The 24,890-nt window shown below is 39.2% G+C and overlaps 1 protein-coding gene across 3 annotated transcripts in view; it reads left to right on the forward strand.

Moving 5' to 3' along the window:
• LOC107197086 (uncharacterized) overlaps positions 1-24,890 on the forward strand; it is a 53,106-nt gene that overhangs the window by 805 nt on the left and 27,411 nt on the right. For all 3 annotated transcript variants that reach the window (XM_049469810.1, XM_049469812.1, XM_049469811.1), the window contains exons 2-14: positions 1,119-1,232; positions 4,934-5,047; positions 5,500-5,613; positions 6,752-6,865; positions 8,042-8,155; positions 10,127-10,240; positions 10,773-10,886; positions 15,120-15,233; positions 15,623-15,724; positions 16,678-16,791; positions 17,039-17,149; positions 18,793-18,906; positions 20,709-22,799. In XM_049469810.1, the coding sequence (XP_049325767.1) occupies positions 1,119-1,232; positions 4,934-5,047; positions 5,500-5,613; positions 6,752-6,865; positions 8,042-8,155; positions 10,127-10,240; positions 10,773-10,886; positions 15,120-15,233; positions 15,623-15,724; positions 16,678-16,791; positions 17,039-17,149; positions 18,793-18,906; positions 20,709-22,799 (3,444 nt within the window). The remainder of the gene's footprint in view (positions 1-1,118; positions 1,233-4,933; positions 5,048-5,499; positions 5,614-6,751; positions 6,866-8,041; positions 8,156-10,126; positions 10,241-10,772; positions 10,887-15,119; positions 15,234-15,622; positions 15,725-16,677; positions 16,792-17,038; positions 17,150-18,792; positions 18,907-20,708; positions 22,800-24,890) is intronic.

Below are 24,890 nucleotides of genomic sequence, written 5' to 3' on the forward strand. Positions count from 1 at the left end.
GATATGGCCCGATATTTCAGGGTTTAATATCGTTCACGATACAAAGCTCTTGTTTCTAGTGAGCGTGGCCATCTTTGCCTTGCTTTATTGCGCGTTTTGTGAATCAGTTATTCGGTAATCAATGACATCGCTTATGAGGACAAGCCACATAAACATATTTATACATGCTTAAACGTCTCCTCTTGCTAAAATGCATGCTGCATATGAAACAGCAGCGGAGCTAACACTGTCTTGGCAGTTAAAGAGCTTATGGCTCTGTTAATAACAGCTAGTTAACGTAAGCTTTATTATTTAAGTAACTGTAAGTTTACAGATCTCTGGTGAATTCAGTGTTTAACAGAGACTTTAAATATATATTAGTGAAACACTCAGACTTTTTATTTTGTGCTAATCATTTGTTAACCTTACCGGTGTCCTCTGGTATAAGTTCATTATTCAAATCCTGTCCAAACAGTACTTTAGTGTTTCTGCTGTGGGACACCAGTAGAGATGAGCAACAGTTTAGTGTTTAGTCAGTGTTTATCTGTTGTTTATTTATTTATTTATTTTTCTTATCTAAGGTGAAACATGAATGCAGGCTATTTTTGTCAAGAGTTTTCTTCCACTCTTGTGTTTTTTAGAACATTCCCCTTTTTAGTTAATTAGATGCTAATTGGGGACATGGAAATCTGTCTTTAGTAAAGCCTATAAAAAGTGTAATGTAATAAATATCTGGATTTACAAGCACCTATCAAATCATTAAGTCAAATTTGGTATCAGTATTGGTAATGGCAGATACTAGAAAATCTTGCATTGGTATCAGAAGGGAAAAGGTGGAATGTGTGCAGCACTAGCTTTTAGTGCTGGATAGGCAAAATACCTAGTTGGAGGATAATTCATAACATAAGGATCTGTGTTAATTTATGCCCAGGTTTGTTATTTTGTGTTAATCAGTTGTTAACCCTACTGGTGTCCTCAGGGATATCCTTATCATGCAGATCCTTTCTAAACAGTACTTTAGTGTTACTGCTGTGGGACACCAGTAGAGATGAGCAACATTTTAGTACTAGTCAGTGTTTATCTGTTTATCTATTTTTTGTTTACCTGTTTATCTCTGTGTCTCCACTTCACATTTCCAGACTGGGGACATTTAGAGCAGACCCTCCAGAGCCCAGCTGTGTGTCTATGAAGAGCAACCATTCCATGGAGCAGCCTCATTATTTCAGTAATGGAAGAAGCAGCACTGATCTAAGGTGAAACATGAATGCAGGCTGTTTTTTGTCAAGTATGCTTTTGAATTTTCTTCCGCTCTTGTGTTTTTTAGAACATTAACCAAATTAGGGCTGCACCATATATCGTTTAAAGGGATAGTTTGGTATTTTTGACATGAGTCTGTATGGCATCATCATAACCAGTGTCGTGCATCCACACTGACTTACCCCCCACAGCGTCCTGTGAGCCGAGTTCTTGTCCAGTTTAGGTCAAAGCGAAAGTAGTCTGGCATGTTTGCTGGGGTCAGGAAAATAACTCCTTTTTCTTCCCAAAGCAGTACGTGTTCAAAAGAGTGATTTATTTACATCACAAAAAACGAACCCTGCAAAAGTCACGCCTCGTAAATCACTTGGGTCCTACTTTCTCTCGTTCCATATCAATGCGCGCAGCGCTGCAACCTGACAGCTAGCCTACGTGTTTGGGTCGCTTTGTTTACTTCTCGCCTCGAGAAAGTCAAACTGGGCTACCTCTCATCGAATACACCAGGGATGACCGGAGCATTCGGCATACTTTTAGAAGTTTTGTATTCGAGGATGACGCAGGTATATAAAATAAATATATACATATGCCGATTGCTCCAGAAATCCCCGGGTCTAACAGCTGAGAAGTAGCCCTGTTGGTCTTGTTATGCTAGCCTACATTGTGACTGGAGTCATGGACTGGGCTACTCGTACACATCCCCTGTCCACGGAGTTGCTGACGATTGTAATAACAGTCAAGTTTTGACGTTTTGACAGCGAGTGATAAATGATTACTTTTATGATTATTTTCCATATTGCTTTGGAATAGCCCTGGTGCACCTTTACGCTATGAGCGAATGCTGTAGAGAACATTGGTAGGCTACAGTTTTATTTACCTGGGGTGCAGGGACAGCAGATTTCTTCAGAATCCGTTTCTTCATCTGTTGTTGTCCAGGACATGTGGATAAAAAGTCATCATCGCTGAAGTGTGCACTGCAAACACGAAGCTTTTTTATTTTTTCCACTTTTGTGTCCACATGGATGCCCAGCGCTAGTACCCAAAGTTTCCTCAGAGCAACATCAGTCACAGGAAAACGATGAAAACTCTGCGGAGAATCAGCCACATCTTTGTTGCTACAGACTGGATAGTCACAAGTCCGCACCATTTTAACACACACACACACACACCTAGCTATATATATATGTGTTTACAAAGCTTATAAAAGCCAATAGACTTCTCCCTAAAGTTAGCTCATTTGCGTTGCTAGTCTGAACACAGCTGCTAAGCACTGCCAAAACACAGAACAAGTTGACGCGTGCGCAGCTCGCTGTCAGAATGACGCGCACTGATACGAAATGAGAGAAAGTAGGACCCAAGTGATTTACGAGGCGTGACTTTTGCAGGGTTAGTTTTTTGTGATGTAAATAAATCACTCTTTTGAACACGTACTGCTTTGGGAAGAAAAAGGAGTTATTTTCCTGACCCCAGCAAACATGCCGGACTACTTTCGCTTTGACCTAAACTGGACAAGAACTCGGCTCACAGGACGCTGTGGGGGGTAAGTCAGTGTGGATGCACGACACTGGTTATGATGATGCCATACAGACTCATGTCAAAAATACCGAACTATCCCTTTAAGCATTGATATCGCGATGTGCGCATGTGCCATAGTTACATCGCGGACCTTGCGATGTCACGTGGCAATAAAACCAAACACGCGCGAGGGGGAGGCGGGGCACGGGCGCTAGGGGGAGTCGTAGTGCAGGCGCGAGGGGGAGGGGGCACGGGCGCGAGGGGGAGGGGGCGCGGACGCGAGGGGGAGGGGGCGCGGACGCGAGGGGGAGTCGTAGTGCGGGCGCGAGGGCGAGGGGGAGCTTCAGCAGCTCTAATTCACTCAGTGAGAGAAACGTACCGAAATCTCACTGTTCCTTTTAACTGTGAAACAGACTGTCCGGATTTAACTTCTACAAAACACACAGAGGAAACCCCGTGCGCGCCGCTGCCTGCAGCGCTCAGAGTGAGAGAGATTAGAGGTGTGTTTGTGTCTGTGTATGTGTGTTTGAAGGAGGGGGTTAAACTTATTCAGTGCAGTTCGTTTTATATGCATATGTCTTCGTCTGTCCAATCTCTCCACATTTTTCATCGTGTACATTTAAAATAAATGTAAAAATTAGAAGGAAAATGACTAGCTCTGTTTTAGTTTCTGTAACAACAACAAAGCCTGAAAGCTCAATGCAACAGTTAGGTTTTGTTTAGTGATATTTTAGAGTTGCTCTAAAAGCAGGTTTTCTATCTTTTCTACACACATTTAATTTAATTTGCTTCATTATACTAATTGATAAGTGATTTACACATTAAACATATTACATGTTAAATAGTTCAGTAAAGAATCTGCTTTAATATTTTATTTTTGAGCCAATATTAAAAGCAAAAAAATGAATCTCTTTCAAGTTACTAATTTGTGTTTTTATATGTGTTAAGGCATTTTTAGGCTGTAATGGCCATCTCAGGTTTAGAAATCTCAGCTAACAGCCAGATTATTGAAAATCTATTCAAAGTTTCAAACTAAATAGTCTATATCATGTTATTTGATGGAAGTATGAACCACTGTTTACAGGTTAAACATTAGAAATGCTTAGCAGTGTATGGAATCAGCTGAGAGTTAATTCCGCTATACAGAATAGAGCTCTCAGGATTAGAGACACATTTTATTTTTGAAGACTGTCAAAATTGCTGAAAGAAAAGTTTTTTTTTTAATGTAAAAACATTGTAAGTAAGATATAGGCCTACTATAATCAGTTTTGACATGGGTTTTTTGTTTTATTGTTAATGTCTGCACTGATATTTTAGACTGTACGGTCATAAAAATATATGAAAAGTGTATGAACCCTGTAACCGTCTCAGACAGCCAGTCCAAAAAAGCAGTGCGTCTCAGTTTTGTGAATTCATGCTTTTAATCCCAGAAAAACGCTTTTATTTACCTTTTAAAGGGCAATTTAAATGCGTAATTATCGTTGTTTTGCTGTTTTCTTCTGGTTTTGAGGGCTTAGCTGACTCTAAAGCTTTGACTTAGCTCTCGGTCCGGGTGTCTGTTGTGAGCGCGCGGGTGGGGGCGGGTCTGGTGACGTCACGGGTCCTGCATTGTGTAATATCGCGATATATATATCGCAGAAAACTAAAACAATGCAATGTGAAATTTTTCCAATGTCGTGCAGCCCTAAACCAGATCCCCCTTTTTAGTTAATTAGATGCTAATTGGGGACATGGAAACCTGTCTTTAGTAAAGCCTATAAAAAGTGTAATGTAATAAATATCTGTATTTACAAGCATTTATCAAATCATTAAGTCAAATTTGGTATCAGTATTGGTAATGGCAGATACTAGAAAATCTGGCATTGGTATCAGAAGGGAAAAGGTGGTATGTGTGCAGCACTAGCTTTTAGTGCTGGATAGGCAAAATACCTAGTTGGAGGATAATTCATAACATAAGGATCTGTGTTAATTTATGCCCAGGTTTGTTATTTTGTGTTAATCAGTTGTTAACCCTACTGGTGTCCTCAGGGATATCTTTATCATGCAGATCCTTTCTAAACAGTACTTTAGTGTTACTGCTGTGGGACACCAGTAGAGATGAGCAACATTTTATTACTAGTCAGTGTTTATCTGTTTATCTATTTTTTGTTTACCTGTTTATCTCTGTGTCTCCACTTCACATTTCCAGACTGCAGACATTTAGAGCAGACCCTCCAGAGCCCAGCTGTGTGTCTATGAAGAGCAACCATTCCATGGAGCAGCCTCATTATTTCAGTAATGGAAGAAGCAGCACTGATCTAAGGTGAAACATGAATGCAGGCTGTTTTTTGTCAAGTATGATTTTGAATTGTCTTCCGCTCTTGTGTTTTTTAGAACATTAACCAGATTCCCCTTTTTAGTTAATTAGATGCTAATTGGGGAAATGGAATAGCTTTTAGTGCTGGATAGGCAAAATACCTAGTTGGAGGATAATTCCTAACATAAGGATCTGTGTTCATTTATGCCCAGGTTTGTTATTTTGTGTTAATCAGTTGTTAACCCTACTGGTGTCCTCAGGGATATCCTTATCATGCAGATCCTGTTCAAACAATACTTTAGTGTTACTGCTGTGGGACGCCAGTAAAAATGAGCAACAATTTACTGCTGCGGGTAACCAGTAGAGATGAGCAACATTTAAGTGCTAGTCATTGTTTATTTGTTTATCTATTTTTTTGTTTACCTGTTTATCTCTGTGTCTCCACTTCACATTTCCAGACTGGGGACATTTAGAGCAGACCCTCTAGAGCCCAGCTGTGTGTCTATGAAGAGCAACCATTCCATGGAGCAGCCTCATTACTTCAGTAATGGAAGAAGCAGCACCGATGTGAGGTAAGACATGAATGCAGGCTGTTTTTTTATTTGAAAGTGCGATTATGATTTTTTTCTACTTTGGTGTTTTCAGAAGTTTATATCTATCTTGAGAGTCCAGTCAGCCAGCCTACTAGAGTATCAGAACACTGAATGGATACCCCTCTTAAGAGTACATCACTACATTGTGGCAATAATTTGTTTTCATGACTTAATTTGTTTTCATAACTCTTCAAGTGTGCAATTACTCAACCAGTAAACACTGTTCTTTTTAGTTAATTAGATGCTAATTGGGGACATGGAAACCTGTCTTTATCAAAGTAAAGCCTATAAACAGTGTAATGTAATAAATATCTGGATTTACAAGCATCTATCAAATCATTAAGTCAAATATGGTATTAGTATTGGTATTGGCAGATACATCACTAGTTTTTATTGCTGGATAGGCAGCCCCTTTTTTTGTTTCTGTTTTCACTCTAAGCTCTACAATGTAGTATCAGATCGGAAAAGGTAGTATCAGTGTATCTCTAGTACTTTGTTCTGAATATGCAGCCTCTTTTTGTTTCTGTTTCCACTCTGAGCTCTACAGTGTAGTTCTGCACAGAAATCCACAACCCCTCTCAGCTGGTCTGAGTTCCAGATCGTTTTATATGTGGCTCATTTTATCTTAAGAGACAGTGCACTACATTACAGAGGACCTGCACAATCGTGCATTATCAAGTTTGCCTGTACAGGTTAATGTGACATCCAGTCCTGCACTCAGTTGGTATTGGAGATCAACCACACATACTAATTAACAATTGGTTATCAGTGTCGTCTCAAAAATACCACCGATCTCTCAATCTCTAATAATACAAGTCTGTGGCTAATGTGGAGCGGTGGCAAGTGCTGTATAAAACAGCATTCAAATCTTAAATATGTTCTTCACTGTTACATTAATATATTTGGTGTGAGGATTATTCATAACATAAGGATTCATGTTCAGTTATGCCCAGACTAATGTCTGCTGGTATAATTTCATTATTCAAATCCTGTCCAAACAGTACTTTAGTGGTACTACTGTGCAGCACCACTATGCCTGGTGCTGCATAATGAGCAACATTTTAGTGTTAGTCAGTGTTTACCTGTTTATCTCTGTGTCTCCACTTCACATTTCCAGACTGGGGACATGTAGAGCAGACCCTCCAGAGCCCAGCTATGTGTCTATGAAGAGCAACCATTCCATGGAGCAGCCTCATTACTTTAGTAATGGAAGAAGCAGCACCGATGTGAGGTGAGACATGAATGCAGGCTGTTTTTTTTTTATTTGAAAGTGTGCTTATGATTTTTTCTACTTTGGTGTTTTCAGAAGTTTATATCTATCTTGAGAGTCCATCAGTCAGCCTACTAGAGTATCAGAACACTGAATGGATACCCCTCTTGAGAGTACATCACTACATTGTGGCAATAATTTGTTTTCATAACTCTTAATTTGATTTCATAACTCTTCAAATGTGCAATTACTCAACCAGTAAACACTGTTCTTTTTAGTTAATTAGATGCTAATTGGGGACATGGAAACCTGTCTTTATCAAAGTAAAGCCTATAAACAGTGTAATGTAATAAATATCTGGATTTACAAGCATCTATCAAATCATTATGTCAAATATGGTATTAGTATTGGTATTGGCAGATACATCACTAGTTTTTATTGCTGGATAGGCAGCCCCTTTTTTTGTTTCTGTTTTCACTCTAAGCTCTACAATGTAGTATCAGATCGGAAAAGGTAGTATCAGTGTATCTCTAGTATTTTGTTCTGAATATGCAGCCTCTTTTTGTTTCTGTTTTTACTCTGAGCTCTACAGTGTAGTTCTGCACAGAAATCCACAACCCCTCTCAGCTGGTCTGAGTTCCAGATCGTTTTATATGTGGCTCATTTTATCTTAAGAGACAGTGCACTACATTACAGAGGACCTGCACAATCGTGCATTATCAAGTTTGCCTGTACAGGTTAATGTGACATTCAGTCCTGCACTCATTAATTAACTAATTAACAATTGGTTATCAGTGTTGTCTCAAAAATACCACCGATCTATCAATCTCTGCTAATACAAGTCTGTAGCTAATGTGGAGCTGTGGCAAGTGCTGTACAACACATCATTCAAATCTGTAATATGTTCTACACTGTTACATGCATTTATTTGGTGTGAGGATAATTCATAACATAAGGATTCATGGTCAGTTATGCCCAGACTTATTATTTTGTGCTAATCATTTGTTTGTCTTACTAATGTCTGCTGGTATAATTTCATTATTCACATCCTTTCCAAACAGTACTTTAGTGGTACTACTGTGCAGCACCACTATGCCTGGTGCTGCATGATGCGCAACAGTTTAGTGTTAGTCAGTGTTTATCTGTTGTTTATTTTTTGTTTACCTGTTTATCTCTGTCTCCACTTCACATTTCCAGACTGCAGACAATTAGAGCAGACCCTGCAGAGTCCAGCTGTGTGTCTATGAAGAGCAACTGTTCCGTGGAGGAGCCTCTTTATTTCAGGAATGAAAGAAGCAGCTCTGATCTGAGGTGAGACATGAATGCAGGGTGCTTTTTTAGAAAGTGTGCTTTTGTATTTCCTTTCACTCTGGTGTTTTTTTTAGAACATTGACCGGAAATCCCTCTTGAGAGTCCATCTGTCAGCTACTACTACTGCATTGTGGCAAATTTTTTTAGAACTCGAAGACTTCAAATCTGCAATTACTCAACCAGTAAATGCTGTTCTTCTAAGTTAATTAGATGCTAATTGGGGACATAGGAACTGTCTTTACCAAAATAAAGCCTGTTAAATGCGTAGTTCTATAAATTTCTGGATTTGTAGGCATCTATCAAGTCATTAAGTTAAATTTGGTATCAGTATTGGTAATCAGTATTGGCAGGTACTAGAAAATCTGGCATTGGTATTGAAAGGGAAAAGGTGGATCTTTAGTATTTAGTGCTGAATATGCAGCCCCTTTTTGTTTCTGTTTCCACTCTGAGCTTTAAAATGTAGTTCTGCACAGGAATCCACAACCCCTCTCAGCTGGTCTGGGTTCCAGATCGTTTTATATGTGGCTCATTTTATCTTAAGAGACAATGCAGAACGTTACAGAGGACCTGCACAATCGTGCATGATCAAGTTTCCCCGTACAGGTTAATGTGACATTCAGTCCTGCACTCAGTAGCGTAGCGTGTAGAACAGCCAAACACGCCACCATCACTTGTCTCAGCGACACTGGTAAATCGTGCTACAGCGTTTAAAGCTGGTTCTGGAGTAACTCTGTCCTGTTTTAGTGATTTTCTGCTGTGATACTCTCAGCTCTCCTCAGACAGGGCAGTTAGTTCATTAGTTGGATCAGCTGTGTGTAAATATGCTGTAAACATACGGTCGGAGTTTGCTGGTGTTGCCCCAAAAAGAGTCCCTTCCCGATCTCTAAGATAATGCTAAGCAGACATGCACAGACTTGCTTTGTGATGTTAGTGTTTTCAGGAATCTTCGTTTTCAGTGAATGAAAATGCCGTTTTCGTGTGGACCAAAACAGAAAGAAAATATCCCGATTCGTGTGCACGGGGCCTGACTCTACAGAATTGACTTAGTCAGTCTGGACAGTGCACAGTTGGGGGCGGGGCTGGTGACGTCACGGGTCCTGCATTGTGTTATATTGCGATATATATCGCCAATGTAAATTTTTTCCTATATTGTGCTGTCCCAAATCCCCGCTAGCCGTGCACCCATTAATCCACCTGCGGAGCTTTAAACACGCGGATGAGCTGTAACTTTTGGATCAGCACCAAAATCACAGTGTGATTTGTTACATTGAACATAGTTCTACGTCACGTCACAGACCATTTTCTTCAGCGCGCCAGAAAAGCGGTGAGAATTCTTGCCAGCCCAAATTCGGGCATCGGGTCAGTCAGACTTGCGTTCAGGCTCGGGTTCAGACAGACAGTCTAAACTCTAGTATGCAGAACTATATTATTATTGTTGTTGTTATTAAATTACTTATTTTTACAGTGAGGAAATGGCGGAATTCTGTATGGGTTTAGAATATAAGCATGAGGGAGCTGTAACTTTACCTGTGAGTAACTCATACACCAGAACAACCCACGCTGCAGGATAAACTGATAAATCTGATAATTTCCGTGAAAATTAGTGAAACCTGTAGAGTTTATTGAGTTTTTGCTGTTTGATCTCCTCAGTGAGAATCCCCACCCCATAACCAATCAGTGATCTCCAACTGCTTACCCCTCCCACTGCCATTTCATTGTGGATGCACAGAATGTCTTAAATGTCCCGTTTTTCAGATACAGTACAGATTTGGCACATCACGTGGTTAATATACCGTCACTATTTTACAATACCGTCACCATATTTAAATATTGTCATACCAACTCAACCCTAGTGTTACTGCTGAGGGACATCAATCTAGATGAGCAACAGTTTAGTGTTGGTCAGTGTTTATCTGTTGTTATATTTGTTGTTTACCTGTTTATCTCTGTGTCTCCACTTAACATTTCCAGACTGCAGACATTTAGAGCAGACCCTCTAGAGCCCAGCTATGTGTCTATGTACAGCACTCAATTGAGGAATCAGCTTCTTTATTTCAGTAATGAAAGAAGCAGCTCTGACCTAAGGTGAGACACAAACACAAGATGATAGTAAGTTTCTTGTGATTACATATTTACTTATTATTTCATCACTGGGGTAATATGTAGTTAAGCTAATTACTAAAAGTATTATTAAATTAAAATGAAAATTATATGTCAGTGTAGTGAAAGTAAAAAATGATGTGCAGACTGTATTCTCTCACTCTCTCACTAAGACTGTTAGATCATGCATGGAACAATGTTACACCACAATAACTGCAACTGAACATTCATTTGCTTGTGTAAGCAGTTGTAGAGAAGCTTGCTCTCTACAGAAATTCATGTAGTGTCCAGTTTGGGGCAGAGCCTATTGTCAGGTTGCGCCTGTTATTGCAACATGTTGATGCACATTATATAAATTAGTGTATTTTCCTAATCGATGACAACCAATTATATTAATGAGTCACCCCAGCACTAGTTCAAACACTTTTTATTTTCCATCTGTATTAGCTGTGTGATATAACTGTCTTCTGATATCTTTATTTTACTGTTTTCTTGTTTCTCTACATCACATTTTCAGACTGCAGACATTCAGGGCAGAACCTCCAGAGCCCAGCTGTGTGTCTATGATGAGCTACCATTCCATGGAGCAGCCTCATAATTTCAGTAATGAAAGAAGCAGCACTGAGCTGAGGTGAGACATGAGCATGGGATGATAGTCAGTTTTAACAGGGGGTTTTGTAGTTTTGTAGAAAGTCTACTCTTTTTTTCATTTGTCAAATTTTGACATCCAGCAATTTTAACAGTACACCAAAATTTACATTACATTACTCCACCTTCCTGTAAAAACTTAGCCTATCCAAACAGTACTTTAGAATTACCCCTGTAGGACTCCATAGAATATGTTTACTACAGAGGTAACACAGGTTTAATCTGGTTGCTGAGATGATTTAACTTCTTACATCACATTTCCAGACTGCAGATATTTAGATCAGAACCTCCAGAGTTCAGCTGTGTGTCTATGAGGAGCAACCACTCGATACAGCAGCCTCTTAGTTTTAGTAATGAAAGAAGCAGCACTGAGCCGAGGTGAGACACTAATACAGTGTGCGAGTGAGTTTCAGCAGACTGATCTGCTGGACAACCTGAAGAACCTTGTTTATCTGACTCTACGTAGGAAACAATGTGGCTCTAGAATCAGTGCAAAGTAAAATGTTTTTTCATGCAGAACTTTGGAATTGGGGGCGCTAGTGAGCAGGATTTGGGGTGAGACACATGTTTTGGTGCTCCTGCAGAACTTCAAATTTTAATGGCTTTACCAACATTAAAACTGATCTAATATCCAGTTAAAACAACACTAAGGCGTCCAAGACCTGATTTAGGGTGAAAAATTCACACGAATGGCGGCAAAACTTTGGAAATACAGCTACACTCCATCGAGGCCTACACCTCCTGCGACGCGCAGCACTCAAGGTAGTTCAAGTCCAGCCTCGCCCTCACAGACTGAAACTGAAGCCACAGGTATGATGGCCGAAGCGATCAAGTCTGATATCCTGTCCTCTTTGAGAGAAGATATATCTAAGATAATAAAAGAAGAACGTTGAAATTTCCATTTCTGCAAGCACGCCACAAACAGAGTCGCTTTTTGCAAAAGCACACCTCAGGTGACTCTGTTTGTGGCGTGCTTGCAGAAATGGCTTCTTTCGCATCACTCTCCCATACAGCTTCTCCTTGTGCAAAGTGCGCTGTATTGTTGACCGATGCACAGTAACACCATCTGCAGCAAGATGATGCTGCAGCTCTTTGGAGGTGGTCTGTGGATTGTCCTTGAGACAACTTTTTGTATCCTTCCCCTGAACAACTATGTTGAACAATCTTTGTTTTTAGATCATTTGAGAGTTGTTTTGATGAGCCCATGATGCCACTCTTCAGAGGAGATTCAAATAGGTGAACAACTTGCAATTGGCCACCTTAAATACATTTTCTCATGATTGGATACACCTGGCTATGAAGTTCAAAGCTCAATGAGGTTACCAAACCAATTTTGTGCTTCAGTAAGTCAGTAAAAAGTAGTTGGGAGTATTCAAATCAATAAAATGATAAGGGTGCCCATACTTTTGCACTGGTCAAATTTTGGTTTAATGCATATTGCACATTTTCTGTTAGTACAATAAACCTCATTTCAATCCTGAAATATTACTGTGTCCATCAGTTATTAGATATATCAAACTGAAATGGCTGTTGCAAACACCCAAATATTTAGAACTATAAATGATTAAGATTAATAGGGGTGCCCAAACCTTTTCATATGACTGTATATTCCCATCAAGCACACACTGTAAACTATAATTAGTGGACTCAATTAAAATTATAACATATAATGTTAAAGGTCTTCACAGTCCTATAAAAAGAAAGAAAATTCTAAACCAGTTAAAACAAGCAAACTGCCAGATAGCATTTTTACAGGAAACTAACCTATCTGATAGAGAATATGATAAGCTTAAAAAATCCTGGGCAGACAAAGTATATTATTCATCACGTAAGTCAGGGAGAAAAAGTGGTGTATCTATTCTAATTCATAGGCAAGTTAATTGATAACTTAATATTTTATTATCAGAGAGGATTGAGGGAAATTTAAGATTTACTGATCAGCGATCCTATGAATATGTTAAAAGATTTCCGTATCTTGACAGGAATCTTGGCCAGACGGGTCAGTAAAATAATACCAAAAATTATCCACCAAGATCAGACTGGTTTTATTACTGGAAGATACTATGGAGATAATATTAGACGACTACTCAATATAATGTCCCATCAAAAGATCTAGGAGAAGAAGCAATACTTTTATCATAAGATGCCCAAAAGGCTTTTGATAGAGTATCGTGGCAATATCTATTCCAACAACAATACCAAATTTAAAAAGTCTTATTATTCAGTATGGATACTATTCAGGATACAAAATGAATGTGGAAAAAACAGAAGCAATGGTAGAATACCACAAAGTGTAAAACTCCAGAGTGGATTTAAATGGCCTAAAGAGGGTATTAAGTATTTAGGTATATATATCCCTATGTCCACACTAAATTTATATGATGCCAATTATAAGAAAATAACCCGGAGAATTAAAAATGACCTGAATCGATGGTCTTTACTTCCTCTCTCTTTGCTAGGTCGTATTGAAATTTACACTGCACATATTGCCCAGACTACTTTATTTATTTCAGATGCTGCCTATTGAAATTCCAAAGTCCTCATTTGATTGCTGGGATAAACTGATCATATGGCATATGGCTAATTCATATGGCAGAGAAAGCGACCAAGTATTAGGCTTAGAATGTTACAACTGTCAAAGTCAGATGGCGGTCTAAAACTTCCTAACTTGGGATATTATTTCTGGGCTGCACAGATGAAACCCTTAATAATGTGGATTCAGAATAGCACATGGACACGATTGCTTAATATTGAAAAAAGCCTTTGCCCGGAACCTCTACAAAATCTGCTATTTATGGATACCTCTGTAAAAGAGATGGGAGAGTGGACAGCAGTAACCCTAAAGATATGGAAAAAAAATACAAACGGTATTTGGCCTACCCAAGACAATATCATCTCTAACAAATATTGGACATATGAAGACGTTTACACCAAATTGTCTGGATGCAGGGTTTAAAAAGTGGTCAAAGCATGGATTAAGTGAAATAGATAAAATATTTAGTGATGGAAACCTTACGACATTTGAACAGTTAAAAATTTAATTTGATCTCTTAAAAACAGACTTTTTTAGATACCTGCAATTGAGACATTACTTAACTACACATAAACAATGGGAAAAACTCTTAAAACCTACCCTAATAGAAAAATATTTAAGGGAAGGGAGGGGCGAATAGTAAGTAAATTATATCAGTTATTCTTGTCAATGAATCTTGATAGCTCCTTAAATATTAAACAGAGATGGGAATTAGAAATAAACATAGATATAACACAGGACACATGGAAGGACAAATGTACAGAGGCAAATCTAGTGACGAATTCAAATACGTGAAGGGAATTCAAGTGGAAAGTAATCACTAGATATTTTTGAACACCTGCAGTAGTATCAAAGATGGGCTCAACACATAGCAGTGCGTGCTGGAGACACTGTGGAACGCAAACTGGAAATCACACTCACATATTCTGGCTCTGCCCTAAACTACAGATTTTTTGGAAGGATGTATATGATGCTCTTAAAAAAGCGTTCCAACAGGATATCCCACAGGATCCTACAGTGGCATTATTGGGAGTTATTCCCGATGGGGTGGTCGGGAGGTCCAAAAAACATTTACTTGGAATATTATTTACAGTAGCTTTGAAATGCATTACAATTAAATGGATGAACCCAGACCCCCCCAACATACAATCTATGGATACAAAAGCTATGGGATGTGTATCAGATGGAACAAATAACATATACACTAAGGCTTCAAAAACGTATCTTTACCAAGCGTTGGGGCCCTGTTGAGCATCTAATTATACAATAAGGAATTTTACTATGTGTGTTAGCGGTACTATTGGTGTTCTTTGTGGTCCATCTCTTATTTGTACATTTCTTTTTGAATGCTCGTGTGCATGTGACTGTGAACTATTCAGGAGTGGATTTTTATTTTATTTTATTTTTTTTTTTCATCTTATTACTATCTTATTATTGCATTTATCTTGTACTTTTTTATATACTGCTGTAAAATTGATGTGAATAATGCAAAATACTGGAAAAAGTAATATATAGAATTGTATTTCTATTTCATTATATTGTACTATGTAAAAAAAAAAAGAACTGTGGAATTAAAATGAACCCTGATTTTCTTAGGTTGAACTTTCACTTAAAAACTTGAAGCTTAAAAAGGGTTCCCACAGGGAAAAGGTTAAGAACTTGTGCTCTACATTGTTTTTTCAGACTGCAGACATTCAGAGCAGAACCTCCAGAGCCCAGCTGTGTGTCTTTGAGGAGCAACCACTCGATGCATCAGCCTTACAATTTCACTAATGACAAATTTACCACTGAGCTGAGGTGAGAAATGAGCATGGGATGAGAGTGAGTTTTAACAGGGTATTTTGTAAGTCTTTATTTATTTATTTATTTTTCAAATTTTGATGTTCTTACATAACATTATTCCACCTTTTGTAAAAACAAAGCCTGTCTGAGCAAGACTTTAGTAGGATCAAAGTCTGTAGGACTCCATATAACTTTATTTATGTCAATAACCCCACCAGCTCAGCTGAACTCTCCCAATCAATAAAAATACCTCAACCCCCGGACGGTGAAGACTAGCATATGCCTCCACCGATACATGATTTTTTTTTTTTTTTTGTTGAAATCTCTCAAAATATCTTGAAGCTTAAAAAGTTGTCGCACAGTAAAAAAAACATTAATAATTTGGTTCTACATTGTTTTTCCAGACTGCAGACATTCAGAGCAGAACCTCCAGAGCCCAGCTTTGTGTCTATGAGGAGCAACCACTTGATGCAGCAGCCTTACAATTTCAGTAACAAAAAGCTGAGGTGAGAAATCAGCATGGAATGATAGTGAGTTTAAACAGGGCGTTTTGTAGAAAGTGTCATTTTGATTATTTATTCACTTATTTTTTGTTAAAATTTTGAAGTTTTTATGTTATATTATTCCATTTTTCTTTAAGAACATAGCCTGTCCAAGCAAGACTTTAGTGTTACTCTCGTAGGACTCCATAGAATTTTATTATTCCACTTTTCTCCCCAATAAGCTATGTTCAATAACTACCCTATCTCAGCCAAAACAGTAACAGTGCCCCGCCCCAATACCAAGATAGCGAAGACTAGCACATGCCTCCTCCAATATGTGAAGTCAGACTTCGTTTCTTTTTAAATTAACATTTCTTGGAAGCCAGTGCTCTCGGAGGAAAGCACAGCGACTCCAATCTGATACATCAGCTAACTGATGACTTATGCTGACAGACATCACATTGAGAGTGATGTGAGAAGAGAGTGCCATCTTCTCACCCAGAGAGAGCATGAACGATTGTCCTCCCTCATGACTTTGGCTGCTGAGGGAAAGCATGACCATATTGGCAGTGTCTTAATCCACTGGACCACCCTATAGAAGAATATGTTTACTACAGATGTAGCACAGGTTTAAATTGGCCAGTGTCTTGAGCAGAACCACCAGAGCCCAGCTGTGTGTCTATGAAAAACAACTACTCAATGCATCCGCCCCGTAGTTTCAGTAATGACAAAGTAGCACTGAGCCGAGTTGAGACATAACACAGTGTTAGTCAGTTTCAGCAGACTGGCAACCTAAAGAACCTTGTTTATCTGACTCTACTTAGGAGACAAAGTGGAATCAAGTGCAAAGTAAAATGTTTTTTTCATTTAGAACTGTGGAATTACCCCGATTTTCTATAGTCAAAATTTTGCTAAATAACTTAAAAGGGGTCGCACAGTGAAAAAGGTTAAACTTGTTCTTTACATTCTTTTTCCAGACTGCAGACATCCGGAGCAGAACCTCCAGAGCCCAGCTGTGTGTCTATGAGGAGCAACCACTCGATGCAGCAGCCTTACAATTTCAGTAACAACAAATGTACCACTGAGCTGAGGTGAGAAATCAGCATGGGATGAGAGCGCGATTAAACAGGGTGTTTTTTGTAGTTTGTTTTTGTTTGTTTTTTATCTTTGTCAAATTTTGACCTCTCTCAATTGGTCATCTCCAATGAAAATTACATTTTACCATTAAATTTCCCACCTTCCAGTAAAAAAAAAGAACCAAAAATGTTTACTATAGATGTAGCACAGGTTTAATCTGTTGATTTAACTTCTTCTTGTGTCTTTACTTCACATTTCCAGACCTACATTCAGAGCAGAGTCTCCAGAGCCCAGCTGTGTGTCTATGAGGAGCAACCACTCGATGCAGCAGCCTCTTTATTTCAGTAACGAAAGAAGCAGCACCGAGCCGAGGTGAGACATTAACACAGTGTGGTAGTGAGTTGCAGCAGACTGACTTGTTGGACAACCTGAAGAACCTTGTATATCTGACTCTACTTAAAGGAGAACTCTGGTGTAAAATGTACTTTTAGTGTAGTAAAACATGATAAAAAGTACTTACCTTTGATGAAAAGCACACCTCCGTTCTCCTGCAGTGTTCCAAGATCCAGACTTTTTTAACAGTTTGCCCAGACACCCTTCAGACTGGGTGATACTGGGCATATTTTGCCCCGATAAATGTTTTTTTCCACCGTTATCCAGGCTCAAAATAGCTCCACACTTCATTGTTAAAATCCAGAGAGCTTTGACATTTAAAACCAGGCATTAAGAACTTTAAAAATGCGCAAGTTTATTAAAATCCACTGTTTACATCCCAGAGTTAGCTATTCGCCAGACGCCTCTATCTTATTGTAAAGTCATGAAGAGTATAGTGTCGAATATGTACTGTTGATGGAACTACATGCTGTACACGTGAAGGAGGTGTGCTGTTCTCGGACAAAACTACAGCTGATAAGTCAGGAAAGTACTCACATTTGTTTTGGACTGGAGTTATCACATATTGCAAGGATGGCAGGACAGTTTTATGAGGAATTTAAAGCCGACGAGGAGACATTTTAATTTAATGGGCGTCCTTTTTGTTTGAGCCCAAATATACTGAAGGAGAGCTGTGGGAGCGGGAAGGAGAGGGAGAGAAAGTGCGTGCAGAGGGTGCTGCCGCAGCCACACACCTACCCACAACACAGCCTCGAACCTCTGGGAATTGGTGGTTTTCCTACTGGTGCTGTTAAGTTATGCCCACTAATTTGGAGTGTTTTTGTTGCAAGAAGTGGGATCTTTTGCACAATCGCAGTCCAGATGTCACACGATGTGTGACATTGGCTAAAGGGTTTTCTTGCCTTCTAGACTTGTGTATACCAGAAGCTTTTTTTTTCCATGTACCAAAAATAAACTGGACACGGAGGCCCGTACCGGAGGAGCCTGAGTAAGTAGCCTGCACACTTTCTGTTCAAACAAATATGTAGTGTAATTGTAATCAATATGCAAAACAACAAGCCACCACATCAAAATTAACTTCTGCAGAAATATCCTGTAAAACTTTCCGTTTATAACTTTTCATCTTATTGCTGCAACCTGGAAAGGCACAAACGCGAACCATTCTGTCTTCTTTTCCCTTTGCTTCCTCCTCTCTTATGCTGGCTCAAGCTGCAGTCCAAACACAGCACACACCCGGTCACGCCTCCTTCACGTGTACAGCATGTAGTTCCGTTAACAGTACACCCTCAACAACCTACTCAAAATATGCCCCGTATCACCCAGTCTGAAGGATGTTTGCACAAACTGTTAAAATTTCTGGATCTCAGAACGCTCCGGGAGAACGCAGGTGTGCTATTCAACAAAGGAAAGTAATTTTTGTCATGTTTTACTACACCAAAAGCCCATTTTACACCGGAGTTCATCTTTAAGAAACAAAGTGGCTCTAGAACCAGAGCAAAGTAAACTGTGGAATTGAAATTTTCCCTGATTTTCTATAGTTGAAATTTCTCAAATAACTTAAAGCTTAAAACAGGGTTGCACAGTGAAAAAGGTGAAACTTGTTCTTAACATTGTTTTTCCAGACTGCAAACATTCAGAGCAGAACCTCCAGAGCCCAGCTGTGTGTCTTTGAGGAGCAACCACTCGATGCAGCAGCCTTACAATTTCAGTAACAACAAATGTACCACTGAGCTGAGGTGAGAAACCAGCATGCAATGAGAGTGAGTTTAAACAGGGTGTTTTTTGTAGTAAGTCTGGTTTTTTTTTTTTGGTCATCTCCAATGAAAAGTACTTTTTAACACTACATTTTTTCCACCTTCCAGTAAAAAAAAAATCAGGCTGCACAGAATATTGTTTAAGCATTGTCATCACACAGCATTCATGTGAAATAATCTTTACAGTACATTACAGTATGTGTGACGCCACGTAAGGCAAATAAATAAAAAATGGTACTCATCAGCTATTGCTGCTTAATGCAAACAGAAAAATTACAGCTTTCATTCTATATGGCAGTATCTTCCAGAGGCAGGTTATATATGTTAAATATCCCATTATCTAACTTGGATACACACTTGTGCATGATTTAACATCATGACTTTTGGATCTGTGTCCCTCTGAGGGGTGTTGGATCACCCAAACACTAAGTCAGAAGACAACACTGAAGGGGAATTTATATTTTCTCTGTGCACAGATATAAGTTGCAAAAATGACAACCAAACATTTTTGCAGCCTTATAAAGCAGACTACAATGCAAACACTTTAATCTTAATACATAAATCCTCTTAAATCTTGTTTAAAAATCTTACATTTCTCGTTTTGCCTTGTTGTCAGACATTTATTAAATGTTCAATTTATTTCTAACATATATTTTAATGTTCATGATAAAATGTAAAATTCTTAGTACTTAAGCATTTTTACATGTGTGTCCTTTTATGTGGAACTGCAATGGTTATTAATCAGGAAGTGTTTTAGTGTGAGCACAAGCTGATTGATCTAGTACTAGTAGAGTTAGTACAGTTCACAGGAAACTACTGTAAAAGACGATAAACTTCTGGGAAATACAATCTTGTTTTGTTTCTGGAACATGATTGTTTTTATAAATAAATATCAGTTTTCATTCTAGAAAATGTATTTTGTAATTGATTGATAATAAAAGGGAGATGTTGAGGATGTTAGTCCTGTTTAATAGGACCAATGTGAAGACGTGCCTCCTGCAATATCTGCATGATTAAATTATGCAGATTGTTTTTTTGCAATTTTCATGCTGAGTTTTGTTACCTTTCTCAGGGGGTACTGGGTATGCAGAACAAGACAGGTAGAGGTAGAATTATGCATACCATTGATTGATCAGACATATTGTTTATGAATTTTCATATGTCACTCATCAGACAACAGCCATGTCTGTCTGTGGCCAAAAGCAGATGATGTATGAAGCTCCTTTCTGATTATTGTTAGCATTAACTTTTCATCATCACTCAATCTCCAGAGCACCAAAGCTAAACTAAACGTTATATGTGTGAATGTAATCATGTATCACCTCTAGCCTGGATACAAGATGAGACCTGGTTAAGCATGGAGGTATACAGGTTCTACAGATGTTGCAGCTGGACCTGTAGATGTGCACACTTAAAGGTTGCTGTAGCTGTCGTCCCAGTATATCCCATAGATGCTTGATTCTAAATGATTTTGGAGACCAGGCAGGCCAAGAAAGTGTTGCAGTTTGACAGAGATATTCCTGGGAAACCCTTGCTGTGTGTGAGCGAGCATTGTCCTGCTGAAAAATACCAGTTGGAAGTCCTGTAATGAGAGGCAACACATGTGGTCGCAGGATGTCCTACACATACTGCTGAGCTGTTAATGTCCCTCATCTCCCCAGATCAACATGAGGCCTTTATAGTCAAACATGACAGTTGTCAGATCAATAGCTCTACTTTTCTGCCTCCTACAATGATTTAACTTTCTCTCTTTCTCTCTCTTTTCTCTCTCAATCTCTCTCTAGCAATGTAAAGAATGGATTATTCCAGAATCCAAAGTCCAGGTGTGGAGTGTGTGAGCAGATTCAGACAGATCCAGTCTCTATCACCTGTGGACACACGTTCTGTAGGCAGTGCATTAACAGCTGCTGGGACCAGTCTGCTCCATCAGGAGACTTTGCTTGTCCCCGGTGCAAAAAGAGATCTAAAACACGTCCAGTTCTGTATCCACTTATGGAGGAGCCCATGAAGCAGCATTACTGCCCACCAGTGAATGATGTCTTACCCACAGTCTTAGAGAAACACAGAATCAGTATGAAGAACAGGTACGAGAGCTTATTCGAGGGATTCAAAACACAGGAGAATAAAATTCTGCTGAACAGGATTTACACTCAGCTCTACATCATAGAGGGAGAGAGTGAAGGAGTGAATGAAGAACATGAAGTTCTACAGATGGAGAAAGAACTCTGGAAACAGCTGCAAGAAATACCCATTAACTGTTTAGATATCTTTAAACCAGTTGAGGGAACTTTAGGTGGAATTGGAGCAGAGAACATTAGAGCTTGGATGACTGAAGAAAGAAAAGGAGATGAAGGTAAAGAAGTGCAGAAACTCAGAACTGTGCTGACTAAAGGCATTGCTGGCATTGGAAAAACTGTGTCTGTGCAGAAGTTCATTCTGGACTGGGCTGAAGGAAAAGCCAATCAGGACGTAGATTTCATGTTTGTGCTTCCTTTCCGAGAGCTGAACCTGATTAAAGGTGATCAGTACAGTCTTCATAGACTTCTGTGTGACTTCCACCCTGAGATCAAAGACCTGCACCCGAACATATTTGACCAGTACAAAGCCGTGTTCATCTTTGATGGTCTGGATGAAAGCAGAATTCCACTGAACTTCTCAGACTGTGAGAAAGTATCTGATATAACGATGACATCATCAGTGGATGTGTTGATGACAATCCTCATCAAAGGAGAACTGCTTCCCTCCGCTCTCATCTGGATCACCTCCCGACCAGCAGCAGCCAATCAGATCCCAGCTCAGTTCATCAGCCGTGTGACAGAAATCCAGGGATTTAACGACTCCCAGAAGGAGGAGTACTTCAGGAAGAGAATCAGTGACCAAGAACAAGCCAGCAGCATCATCTCACACATCAGGACGATACGGAGCCTCCACATCATGTGCCACATTCCAGTCTTCTGCTGGATCTCAGCCACTGTGCTTCAGAGAATCATGAAACAAGGTAACACAGAAATCCCTAAAACACTGACTGAGATGTACTCCCACTTCCTGTGCACTCAGACACTCATGAAGAGTGAGAAGTACGAGGGAAATGACCAGAGAGATCTAATGGAACTGCTGGAGTCCAACAGAAAGATGCTTCTGAAACTGTCTGCTCTGGCTTTCAGACAGCTGATGAAGGGCAATGTGATGTTCTATGAAGAGGACCTGAGAGAGTGCGGCATTGATGTCACCGAGGCCTCTGTGTACTCTGGCATTTGCACCGAGATCTTTAGGGAGGAGTGTGTGCTTTACCAGAGGAAGGTCTACTGCTTTGTTCATCTGAGCTTTCAGGAGTTCCTGGCTGCTCTCTATGTGTTTCACTGCTATGTGAGTAAGAACCTGGAGGAACTGCAGTTTCTGAAGCCTAGGGGTGTTAAGTGGAAAGACAGTGTTCTGTTGGAAGAGCTGCTGAGAGGAGCTGTGCGTAAAGCTGTTAAGAGTGAGAATGGACACTTGGATCTGTTTCTCCGTTTCCTGCTGGGAATCTCACTGGAATCCAGTCAGCAGCTCCTACAAAACCTTCTGACACAAACAGTGAGCAGCTCAGAGAGCATCAAAAAAACAGTCCAGTACATCAAACGCATCATCCAATCAGAAGATCTTCCTTCTGAGAGATTCATCAACCTGTTCCTCTGTCTGACTGAAATGAAAGTCCAGTCTTTCTCCAAAGACATTCAGTCAAAAAAGAAGCTCTCCACCGGAGAGTGTTTAGCACTAGCCCATATGATCCTGATCTCAGAGGAGGTGCTGGACGAGTTAAATCTGAAGAATTACTCAACAACTGAGAAGGGCTACAGGAGACTGATCCCAGCTGTGAGGAACTGCAGAAAGGCTGTGTGAGTTTACATTAATCTGCATTAATCTCTACATTAATGTGTTGCATTTTTTATATATTTACAGAGGAAGCAGAGAAACAACAGAGAATATTTTTTAGTTATAACATGATTTGTTTTAGATCTTTAAATAATCCGTAATCAGATATACAAATTCCCTTACAGTGAATGAATTGTGTGAGCTTGAGTCTCACAACTAACATTTAAGTTTCATAGTGAAGCAAAATGAGCCCAGCCTTTAAACTGCTTTTAATTGTATACAGTATAAAGTTCTTGTTTTTTGGAATTGTTTTTTTTTTTTTTTTGTAAAATTATGCAAGCATCACTATAAAGGAAGTACTCACAGCATTCAAAATAAGTACTTAATCAATAAAAATATATGGGACCTAAAGATTTGCTGAACAATGCCAAGTACGGATTTTACAATAAGCAGACCGCCTTAGTCTCAGTAATTAATAGCAGAAACATGACTTTTTCAGTAAACACATTTATTAAATTACAGAGCATACAAGACAAAATGTCAGTTTATTACATTTAGAATAGAAATAATTTATAAGACATAAATAAAAGGCATCACACTGCTACCACAAGGAGCACTCATTAAATGGGAAGTGATGTAAGGCAGAAGGAAATCACACTGCAAAACACGGAAATACTGTGAGTGATCAATTACAATCACAGCACAACATACTTAAATGGTGTAGGTTCCAGAAACACCCCCCAAATGGCCAAAGTTCTCCTGCCAGCACAACTGCCATCACTCCAACCCAATGAGATACTGATACAAAAAGAGAAAATAGTCTACTAGCCTGTTATTTTTGACCCGGGCCGAGGCTTAAATCCACAGATGGAGCGGGTGAGGGGCAGATTACGGCGGATGTTGGGGTCAATCTTGGTGGCATAATTAATTTACTTTAAAAAAATAATAGCGCATTACTGATTAATCCAAATTAATTGTGTGCATTACAGTTTAACGCTGACAGCCCTAATTAAAAATAGATATGTAAAGATGAATGTAGATATATACACAACATTGTACTGAATGATTTTGTTGTAGATTACTAGGTAGCCACCACCTTGGTCTTTCAAATTAACTGTGGTATAAATATCCATTCTCAAACACGTCCCTGCCCTTTTTGAAGTTGAACTGAGGCGGGGTTTTCTGAAATTACTTATTACTGTCTTATAGTTACTGATAACTGTAATTTAGATATTCTCTGTTTCATTTTTATTTTTTTTCTCTTGTAGATTATCTGGCTGCAGACTCACCATGAATTCCTGTGAATTCCTCTCTGCTCTGCTCTGAAATCAGTAAACTCACCACTGAAAGAACTGGATCTCAGTAATACTGAGCTGCAGGATTCAGGAGTGAATCTAATCTCTGATGGGCTGAAGAGTGTAAACTGTAACCTGGAGACACTCAGGTGAGCTTTCTGTCAGGAGATTTCTGAATGAAAAGATATTCACCTGTTCTATATTAAAGCCAGTCCTGATTTAAGTAATGCCCAGGTTCGTGTATGTGATGGTGAAGTGCAGCTGAGCACAGTAGGAGCTGGAGCTGAAATATAACTGCCCCACTAAAACCAGAAGAACAGAACAGTAGAACCGCTGTGGATAGATATGAGATCACATTTCTGTAATGTCTTTCTTTTTTCTAGGGCCAAAACTATAAAATGTGTTCACATATATACATGCTAGTGGATAAATTATGAAAACCCTGTAAGTTATTGGTATAAAAAAGCTAACCGGTGTTAGGTGTTAGCATACCTGGAGTTTTGTTGAGAAACTTGGAGGAGTCACTTTGACTGATAAACACCACTCATACTTTTTGAGTTTACTCCACACAAGAAGGATAGCCATTCCAAAACCCTTTTGAAGATTTACCATCAAAAAAAAGACTGAATTGTTGCAGCACAACATCTGGCATAAAAAAGATACAGCACATCACCATGAAAACATCATTCCAAACATAAAGTATTGTGGAGGGAACATCATGATCTGGGCCTGCTTTGCTGCATCAGGGCCTGGCCAGCTAACAATCACTTAGAGGAAGATGAATTCCCAAGTGTATAAAATATTTTAGAGGATAATATG

Source organism: Astyanax mexicanus, chromosome 21 (assembly GCF_023375975.1).
Source record: "Astyanax mexicanus isolate ESR-SI-001 chromosome 21, AstMex3_surface, whole genome shotgun sequence".
Taxonomy (NCBI): Eukaryota; Metazoa; Chordata; class Actinopteri; order Characiformes; family Acestrorhamphidae; genus Astyanax; species Astyanax mexicanus.